The sequence below is a fragment of the Pelodiscus sinensis genome, chromosome 6, assembly GCF_049634645.1.
Source record: "Pelodiscus sinensis isolate JC-2024 chromosome 6, ASM4963464v1, whole genome shotgun sequence".
NCBI classification, from domain to species: Eukaryota; Metazoa; Chordata; order Testudines; family Trionychidae; genus Pelodiscus; species Pelodiscus sinensis.
Genome location: NC_134716.1, coordinates 869,236 through 880,000, shown reverse-complemented (window position 1 = coordinate 880,000; position 10,765 = coordinate 869,236). Strand labels below are relative to the sequence as shown.

The 10,765-nt window shown below is 36.1% G+C and overlaps 1 protein-coding gene across 2 annotated transcripts in view; it reads left to right on the top strand.

Moving 5' to 3' along the window:
• The window catches only part of ZCCHC7 (zinc finger CCHC-type containing 7), a 150,617-nt gene that overhangs the window by 113,820 nt on the left and 26,032 nt on the right, over positions 1–10,765 (top strand). For both annotated transcript variants that reach the window (XM_075931250.1, XM_075931249.1), the window contains exon 6: positions 545–580. In XM_075931250.1, the coding sequence (XP_075787365.1) occupies positions 545–580 (36 nt within the window). The remainder of the gene's footprint in view (positions 1–544; positions 581–10,765) is intronic.

Here is a 10,765-nt window from a genome sequence, read left to right as displayed (position 1 = left end):
AATCTGTTATGCTCCTTGTTTACATCTCATTTGACATTAGGCTACTGAGGATTATTACTTGTAACAATTATATTTTGATTAGGATTCAGACATGTACAAAAATAGCAAAATAATTTTAAATTCACTTCTGCATCAAAGCAAAATAACTGCTGGATTCATTTTCCAAACGTTATGTAGGTTTGAAATGTTACAAAACACATACTGTATTCCACATGCTGCATTTCAGTCTGCTGTGTTTATTTTACTGTAATAATTGTTATGATAGTTAAGAACATGTTAGTCTTCAAAACTTCTAACCTTAAGAAAAGAAAGGGCAAGAGAAAACTGTTACTGGCTTTCTGACAATGGCAGGGAGTGTGTTAAACCAGTGTAAAATTCAATTAAACTGTCTAGCCAGGTTTTTGAAGCTGAAATGCAGACCCTTTCAGTTAAGCTTCTTATTTTCCTGTGACCGACACCGGTGGATACTGTGTTATGCCAAAACCAACAGGCTGTAAAGCACCTTGTTTCATGCTCCCAGCTGATCAATATTTTTATTTTCCAGGCTTGCCCAGAAATATGGAGGCAGTATCACCTAACAGTAAGTATAAACACCTTTTTTATTTTCTTCTACACCCAACCTATTTACTCTTCTGTGAACTGCTGACCATAAAATATAGACAAGCATCTTCTTCAGGAAGATAATAAACATCTGAAGAGTTTTTGAACTGGAGAATGCAATAATACACTGTTCCTTTTTGTACATTCTTAGAAGTTCTGATTGTTTTTATTTCTGATATAATTTAAGGACTGCATCCCTATCACTTTTCTCTCCATAACTGCGTTTACTGTATACATTACAAAGAGAAAGTTTAATTTTGTAATGAGGTATAACAGTGTTCCTGTTTCCCAGATTGGGTTTTCAATCCCCATGCATTACAAGGCAGGTTCTTTAACTTTGAATTAAAGAACCTTAACTAGAGAATGGAATGTGAATTTTAGAAATAAACTTTACAGTCTTTGTACATGATTCTTGAGAGAGAAATCAATTACCACTTTTGTTCTCTGGCACCTGTTTAGTTGGTCTTCAGTTGTTTATAAAAAAATTTTTTTAAAAAACACCCTACTGCCCACTGCAAATATATTATTCAGTTTTGAAGTTTTTTTCTTTTTGGGAAAATTTAACAAACTGCACCTATATTGTTGCAGAGTTTGAAAACAATATTTAACTTGTTTAGAATAATGTCTAATTGATCTCCTCTACAAACCTTAAATACATACACACAAACACATTTATGTATAAAAAAAATTAGACATTACCTATGACTGACTTCCTTTCAACATAAAGAAAATATGTGTTTAATTGGAATAACTTTATAAGCACAGTCATCCCTTCACGATTAAACAAAGTAGAAAAGTTTGTCCAGTACTTCTTGTTGTACTCTAGTTTTGATGTACTTCAAAATCAGTTCCTTATGCGTTTTCAATATGTTGGAACTTTCTCTTTTTAGTTTTAGCAGCTAAATTTAAGGATAACGTATTTCCTGACTGAAAATCTTTCCTGTGTTTTCTGTGCTTATGCTTTTTTTTTTTTTAATGTGCACTTTGGAAATCTCCATTTCTATATGAATCATTTTATTTGCTCTTAAATTGCCAGTTTAAAATAGATGTAATAAAAATAGGTTTAGTTGCATTAATTTTATGTTACTGTTTGCTTTATTTATATAAAGATATTTAAAATAAAAGGTTACATTCTTAATAATTCTCTGTGATGCAGAAAAGGTAATGTTAAAATGGTTTACAAGACCCATGACAGAACTTGGAATCTAAGGGTCACCTGGATGTATTTTATGCAATAATGTGATGATGAATTAGATTTCAATGAATATGTCAAAATATATTTTGTTGTTCCAGCCTGTTTTGGACATTGCTCAATTACTCAGGAAAAGTTAAAATCAACACTACAAAAATTCTTTCTTTTTAAAAGGCTAACATAAATTCTTCCTGGCAGTAACTGATAAGTTGATCTGTTTTACCATGAAAAATTGTGGCCAGCTAATTTTAAGGGAAAGTGTTTTGATGTTGTTCTTTCAGTGGTGTAAAATTAATAATATCCACCAATAGAAGCTCCACTTTGAAATTTTTAAAGCATTGCATGGAAATGTCATATTGGAAAAATAAGTAAATTTGGAAAGAAATAGTGCTTTGGGGTAATTCTGTGATTGTGAGAGAATATTTTAAATAGGATCAAGTATACCTACACATAAATATTTCCTATCTTGTGCTAAATATTTCATCTCTACCTTGTTTCTTATAAACGCCTTTGCTATTTAGTATTATAAATTAACCAGGTTTTTAATCTGCACTTATACAGCATCTTTCTTATAAAGATCAATTTTGACAACTACATTAATTGAAGCATAATCAAATTATACTTTTTTAAAAACCTTCAATTTACAACAGACATGCTAGACATTTAAAATAGAGCTACAGTTCAAGAGAATCTGTATTATTTAAATTACATCAACATAGCAGGATCAACTTTTGTTTTTTCACTTAAGAATGCTCTGTCGAGATCTGAACCACAATAGAAGCAAATAATATCCACAGATGATGCAGAAACTGTTGTGTTAGAATAGAGTTGTTGTCTCTTTCTTTTACATATGTATGACTAAACACTAGAAGTTGTTTGCTCTCAAATAGGTATTCCACTGTTTTACTGTAGTCTTTAATTTACAATTCCATCATAGTTTGCTATACACACAGATTTCTAAATAAATAATGCAAGCGAACGAAAAATACTTGCAATTATTGTTTTTGGAGAGTATGCACATATCTTTACAGACACGGTTATTAATGTTGGATTCAGGTTTTTCCACCCCTTAACAATATATATAGGAAATTAACAACTGGGTTTAAACTGAATTTGTGGAAATGGTGAACTGATAATGCACATAGCATTACAGACATCAACCCAAGCACAGCAATGGTTATATTTTAAATAAGTGTATGTCATGTTTATGAACTTTTAAAACCTCTTCTATCACACTGCTTTGCCAGAAGTCCCAATAGAAATTGTGTTTGAATATACATACAGTCTTAACATTTTCTTAATTAATCACTCTGAAAGCTTGATAAAAACAAGAGAACCCAGATCTCCTCTCTTTGTGACGCTTTTGATGGTTTTATTCATTCTCCCTCTCTTTACTAGGAGGTGGACTGCCATCTACTGATCATAGTAGACCTTGCACTTCATTGTAGCTTCAGCAATGAGTAATAACTCCATTGCTACTGTTGTAGTTGGTAGTAGGGTTTTGTTTAAACTATTCCAGTTGGAAATTTAGTAACACAAATAAAAATAACCTTTTTTAGTATTGTCAAAAGTGTCATTGCTGGCAGCTTCTTTCTGTTAAAATATCAAAAAATGTAAGAAGCAGTAGAAATAGCAAAAAGAATAAGAAGAATATTTTTATTTGTTCCTTGTCAGAAAAAAACAGACAATTAAATCATATTAATGAAGCTTAATTTTAAAGGTTCTGTGATGCTTTGAGGTTTATAACTGGATACGGTTAGGTTATTGAAATTTCTTTAAACTATAAGTAGAATTACACTGTAAAATCAATCTGTCACCAAAACATTAGTCATATTACACAATGTGAATTAGGATAATATTTATTGACCAGTTTTGATGATGATTTAAAATGTGATTAAATGATTTTCATTGTGCCTATTCTACATATTTCTCTTTTTTCAGAAAAGATAAAATAAAGTTGTCAATATATTGTACGGATGCTTCCTTCTCGGTGTTTCCTGCGTGCAATCAATGATAATCAGCTGGAATCCAGCGTTCGATATTTAGCAAACTTGTTATCATGAACACACAGTAACATAACACAAGGAGTTGATTTTCAAAATCCAGTAAAAATCATGTTACCGTATTTTAGCCGGTTATAAATAAGCGCATGCAGGGCAAAGCGCAGGAGGAAAGACGCCTGGGGCAGCTTGGCCCTGCATGTGTTTATTTATAATCTGGCCAAAACATTGTAAAACGGTGACTGGATTTTTCAAATCACCTCCTTGTATGAATGTCCTGTTCCTGCGAGGGTGACGTTTGTACTTGACGGTATTTAGCCAGATACAAATCATGCTAAACCAATCCGAATCACAGTGCTTCAGAAAAGGCTCTAAGGGCCTGACGCAAGCTCAGCCTCACAGTGTGCTTTCCCTGACCCTTGGGATGCCCACCTATAGCTGTGACTGGGAAAACATTATTGCCTCACACGTCTGTGCTGGTAGCAGCTGGAGGCCGCAGTGGGCATCGATGACCAGGCCATGCTAGATGAGCTGCAAATAGAAAGACGGAGTCTGTGTTCCACAGCAGATACCCCCACTTCCCTCTCTTCCCTAGCAGGAAGAGCAAGGAGCATTTTCAGCCATGGCAGCTCACTGAAGAACATGAGCCTCTTCCTAAATTCGCTCGCTTGTTTGCCACTACACTGCTCACAGCCCAAAGAAGCTTTGTGTATGTGTTGGCAGAATGGACAGTTACAGGCCTAGGAGCAACCCTTCCCCACTCATTGCAAAAACAGACCACACGGAAGTCGGCAGGGTTTATCTTCTGCCTTACGTTTTGGGATAATTTTGTTCAGCGTTGTTGTTAAATGCTCTGAGGCTTTAAGCTGATCACGTTTCTTTTTTCCCGTGGCCATTTCTCTCGTAGGGAACGTTACACTTATTGGAGACCTCACACCTACAAATAAACCCCACAGATCTGTTACGCAATCTCAATTGCATAGACTGTCTCCTAAGATTGTGAAGTGCTTGGGACGGAGACAGGCCTTCTGGAAAGTCTGGGAAATTCCTTGAAGCTAGTGAGCAGCACTCCCTTAGACAGACATTACTAGCAGGGATGTTCTCTCTTCCTCCCCCCCCCCCCCCCCCCCCCCCGAAGGTAACTCCTACTATCCTACTAGAGAGAACTTCTGAAACATTCCTGTCTCCCCGCGCATGTGGCTTTGGGCTGAGCCCAGCTCACCATCACTCTGGCACAGAAAGGCAATCCAGTGGCTCACAGTGGAGGTGAGACAAACTCGAACCGGACAAAGCAAACATTGTGAACAGCGGGAGGAATTAACTCTTGAAACAATTTACCAAGAGTCAGGATGGATTCTCCACCACTGATGATTTTAAAATCAAGATCGGATGGGTTTTTTCCTGAAAATGTTCTCTAGACATCATTTTGGGGCGGGCTCTGACCCGTGCTATGCAGGAGGTCAGGCGAGATGATCACAATGGTCTCTTCAGGCCTTGGGGTCTGTAAATCTGTGAATAGCTTAGTGCAGTGGCTCTCAGCCTTTCCAGACTACTGTGCCCCTTTCAGGAGTCGGATTTGTCTTGTGTAGCCCAAGTGTCACCGCACTGCAAAACTACTCACTTATAAAATCAGACGTAAAAATACAAAAGTGTCGCAGTTATGCTAGTATTGGCAAATTGCAGGCGTTCGTGTTTTTTATCATGTTATAAAAGAAATCAGTTATAAATATTGGACTTATATTTCAGTGTATAGTATATTGAGCCGTGTAAACAAGTCACTGTTTGAAATTTTCATCTGTATGGTCTTCACTAGTGCTTTTTGTGTGGCCTGTTGTAAAATGTGGTAGATACTGTAGCTAGATGCATTGATGTACCCGCTGGAAGAGCTCTGTATGCCCCAGTTCAGAACCACGGGTTTAGTGGGTGTACGAAAGAAAGTAAAATAAGTGGGACTTTAGGGGTGGGTGGGTGAGTATTTGCTTAATGGAGAATATGCCATTCAGTCAAATATGGGATAACTATGAAAAAGGTATGATGTAGCTTATTTTTAAATAGCCCACAATATTTTGTTTATGGTACAAAATCATATATTTGTATCTCTGTGTGCATGTTGCTTTGCATGATTTGAGCTGCAAAATGTGACACACATGTACCCTATATTCACCTGATACGGAGCACAAGACATTAAGCACCAAGAAAGAGATGGATAGCCACTATAATGTTTTGGCATAAAATAAAATGTGCATTCACTTTGTATACATTCTTTTTTTTTTTTCTGACTAGGTCCATTTTACTTTAGCATATTGTAATCTGACTCGTTCATTCCTACAAATAGTGGAGCATATAGCAAGCACAATCCAAGAATAAAATCTACATAAGTAATGAAATCGAAATTAATCTTTCCATATCAGTATGGTCGCCTTCAGGAAATACATGTAGAAAGACTAAGGAAAAGTAAACCTCAGCAGATGGACAAAACATAGTTTGTTTCTTGTTTTCCAATGTATTTTCCTAGTATACGGATAGACTTGACAAAAATTCCTGCTTTTTAGATGGGCTCTTTCCATAAGGATAGCTCATCCTTGATAATCCCTCACTTCCTCTTCCAGTGCTCAGGCAGTAAAGGTCCCCTCCCCCATCTCCTTTCTCTGTTAGTCTCATTTATATTACAACGCCTAGCCCAAGATGGCCACCAACAGAGTTTTACAGCCATCAGAATTTGTAACTGACAGAGGCTATCATTTAACACGCTTTTTGACAGTTTGTTAATCTTACTTTTAATCCACTTACATAAAAAAAGGTGAACCAGAAATTCGCTGTTTTGGCCTGTGTGCGTAAAAGACATGCAGGAACAATACGTCTTTTGTGTTTAAATTTTGCGCTCTGATTTCTTTGTGTGCCATTATTAAAATTCTACATGGCCTGCCACCTTTCTTCTGAAATAAAAATGTAAGCAGTCTAGCCTCAAATCAATTTAAATCCTTAAAAATGTGACTTTTGAAAAGAGAGAGTTTTTTTTAAATAGAACGTTTGTGAAAAAAATATTTAATCTGGAGAGTTTGAAAATTTGGGAACCACAGAAGGCTTTGTAGATTTTGTGCAGGCGAGGGATGGAATAAAATATTTCGATGATGAAATTAAGTCTTGCTACGCTCCAGTTTTGCTGCCCTCTGACTCATGAGGGGGATTATTCGAGGCACTTGGTACATGACTACAGTATCATTTCCTCTAGAGTTAACTGACCTAAGGTTTCTAGAGCAGTAGCTTTGTAAAATTATGTAAATTATATTCTTTCACCAACTGATTAATGCCATCTTCTTTTAAGAAAATATTATAAAATATGACTTTTGTTGAACATAGGTTGCATATTTTTCATACACTTTGGAGACATATCACATCACAGGTGATATATCAGAACTCGCATAGCCATTTTGCTGGATTGTTTACAGTGACGACAACTCCAAATTGTAAGGCATTTGAATTTGGAATAAGAGTGGCTTTGTGATGTTCTGTGCAATGAATAAACAAGTGCATCTTAGGAAAAAGTGGCTTATGAGGTTTGGGTTGTGTGAATTTCTTACATGGCTTGAAAAGTTCATCCCTCCTGCTTTTACAGGTGCATGGTCCTTGGCAGATGTTTCCATGAAGTATTAGGCTTCATAAGTGTTCCATTACTTTAAAAAAAACAACCAGGAGTGGTTTGGTTTGGCAGATTTTTTAGTTTAAATAGAAACTTTTCTCATTTCGTTTGTTTTGCAGTATGTGGTGGTGTTTTTCTCTAGGTCTACTCCTTTGCGAGATTCATTCATAGTATGTTTATTGTTGTTACAGTAGCAAACATTTAGGACTGGTCTTATTTCTAACTAGCCAAAGTATACAAAAGGCTACCCTGATAGCTTTGAGAGATAAATTAGTGGCTATTTCATTCTATACATAGTGACTTTAATGAGTCCAAAGTATACACTACAAGTATGGGTGAGATTGATTGTTGTTAATATGATTGACTGTTTTCCAGTGTTTAATTTAAACCTCCCTTAAATTATTGGCAAAATGAATTATCTTTGAAAAAAGATCTTGTTAAACTTTTGAATGCCCCCCAAACATGTACTATTTATGTAATTACTTTGTCAGAAAAATACAATGTTAGCTCTAGATGAAGCTAACTGCTCATAAAGGGAAATACTTGAAGTATACTACATAATAATCAGGTTTTGTTGTTACTCGTAAAGACAGTAGAAAATTCCAATTGCAGATATGTTTAAGTGGCACCCATGTTACTGTAAAAACAATGAGGAGTCCTGTGGCACCTTAAAGACTAACAAATAAAAGCTTATGCCCAAATGAATATGCCCGTAGTCTGTAAGGTGCCACGGGACTCCTTGTTTTTGCGGAAACAGATTAACATGGCCACCCCTCTGAAACTTGCCACCGTGTTACTGTATTTGCTTGAGGAGTAGCTGCAGTCTTCTATACATAGGACCACATCCTTGCCTGACATATACTGTCCTTGCTGTTCAGAGGATCACTGTGCATCTCCAGCAGCTGAGGGTCTGTCCCTTAGCCATATGCTATGCCCACTGTTAAAGCCTCTCTAAAAACTCGGTACTGTTGTTAGAGCCTGTGAAAGTTAACCTTGTCGGACTGTGAACCTGCAAGTTGTATGACAATGAACGGCCATTTTACTTGAACCATCCCACAAGAGTTATTTTTCTGAACATTTTATATAATATTTGATGCTGAATCTAGGTGATTGTATGTTGTAGGGTAGGGGGGTGACTGGTACACCTTAAGCCTTGATTACAAGTTGCATTTTAATGTGCTGTAGGAAGCAATCCTATGCTGGGTAAAGACGGATGGGCTGGTCTAATCAAACCCTTTTTGTTTGTAACGTCCGCGCACCTATGTATAGTAGCCTCTTGAACTATTTCCATCTGGTAAGATATCTCCTTTAATAAGCCAATGACTTCCATGTGTCTTCTGAATGCGTAATAAAGCTATCTAAGGAACTTTGGACTCTCTTTGGGGTAGGGAAGTAGGACCGTGGCTTTATGGGGGGGGGGTAAATTAATCTATTTTTACTCTAAGTAACAGTAACACCTTTTTATTCTGAAGGCAGTTTTACTGTGTGCGTATCTGTCAATGATCACACTTGGCAGGATGTTTGCACCACTGGGAAAGGATGGCACATATCCCAAATATTTGCTAGCAAATGTAGAAGAAATCTGTGTGTTCTTTGTATCTAAACTACCCCGTGTTAATCACTTTCCATCACGCATTATTTCTGTGACACACTGGAATTATTGGATAAATAGCTACTTGCTTAAGTAGAAAAAAGAATGATTCATGTTTACATCTTATTGTCAAAAGGCCTTCTTCCGCATATTATCACCAAAAGCTTCATTTAACTAAAAGGATTAACATGTGCTACCATTTCTGTAATGTTTACCATACTGATGACAACTGTCCCTTGTTTCTTTTTTTAAAATAAAAACAATACATTTAAGCATTCATGTAGCTAATTTCTGTGCTGACAAGTATTTATCATTTGAACTGTAAAACAGATTGGTGGAAAGTTAGTGTCTGATTTGCTGCATGTTTCATATACAGCCTTTAATCTGAGAGAGTATACAAATTCTGTGTAGTTCCCCTACATTCAAGTGTAGATGTGCACTTTCGTGCATTAGGTTATCTACATTGCTGTGAATGTATACTATTTGTTGTATCTTGACATACAAGCTGTGAGTGCAAAAACCAAGTTTACTAAATTTGGCTAAAATGTGTGAGATTTTGTCTAACGTTCCTCTTTGAAAAAGAAAAACAAAAAATATGTTGTGCTTTTACCTTTTTATATAAAATCTAGGTATAAATATTTTTAATTTAAAATATTTGCATGTTGCTGCATGTTGCTGTTGTAAGTGGATTAATGCCTTTGAATATTGCTAAATCAAAACAAATGTTTAAAAATGTAAACTTGAAAATGGGCATCCTGTTCTGATTCATGGGGTTTTTGAGTCTTCATGTCATAATACCAACAGCTCCTTTGCTTGTCAGTTGTCCACTGAGTAATGGTCTGTAAATGGTATACTTTAGTATAATTTAAAACTACTGCACTATATCATATAAATAATCTGCATGTTAAAAAGTCCATGAGTATTCATTGACCTAGAAGAGAGGTTATGGTTGGTGTATTGCACCAATTAATACGTGTATTTAACTCTCCTTTAGTAGAAATGTATGTGATAGACCGTAATTGCTGTTTAGGAGCTGAGAGTCTATCTTGTCAATGAACCATGTATTAAGGAGCACCGAAGTACTCAAACACGTTAGACCATAACTTTCCAAAGTTATGCTTGATCATGTTAATCATCTACAGATTGAGATTCCCTAAAAATATTCATTGACTTATTTCCGAGTGGTCTGTCACGTCAATAATAACTCCACCACATCTAGGTATGGCCTGCCATGTCAATGAAGAAGTTAGTGTCTCTGACAGATTTACCTTCATTTTGTTTTAATTAAAAAACCATAAAAGTGATTAAAATATAACCCCAAGACCCATTTATCAAGAGTTAAAGAGCTTAGTTCCAGTCTGACTAGGCACCATTTTACTTCAGTATTTGAGAAGTCTCAGAACAGTGGGTGATCTGATTGATCACGTGTTAAATAAATATGTATGACAAAGTAAGAAGTCTGGGCTCTGAATGTTTTGGCTTCTGTGGAGTGAGGTTAGATCTTTATCTTTGAACTTTTTGGTGCGTTAGTTTTGTTTGTAATGTATCGTCAACGTATTCCAAAAAGCCATGATTGTGACTGTCAAAAGTGCATAGATAGATATACACTATATTTCCCTTTGCTTCAGCAGTGCTTCAAGATTAAACCGCCCATAATGACATTGCTGCCACTGGCTGCTTGTTTCCCCCGCCACCAGGACTCTACAGACTTTTTGTAATTATTGGTTAGATTTTGCAGTTTG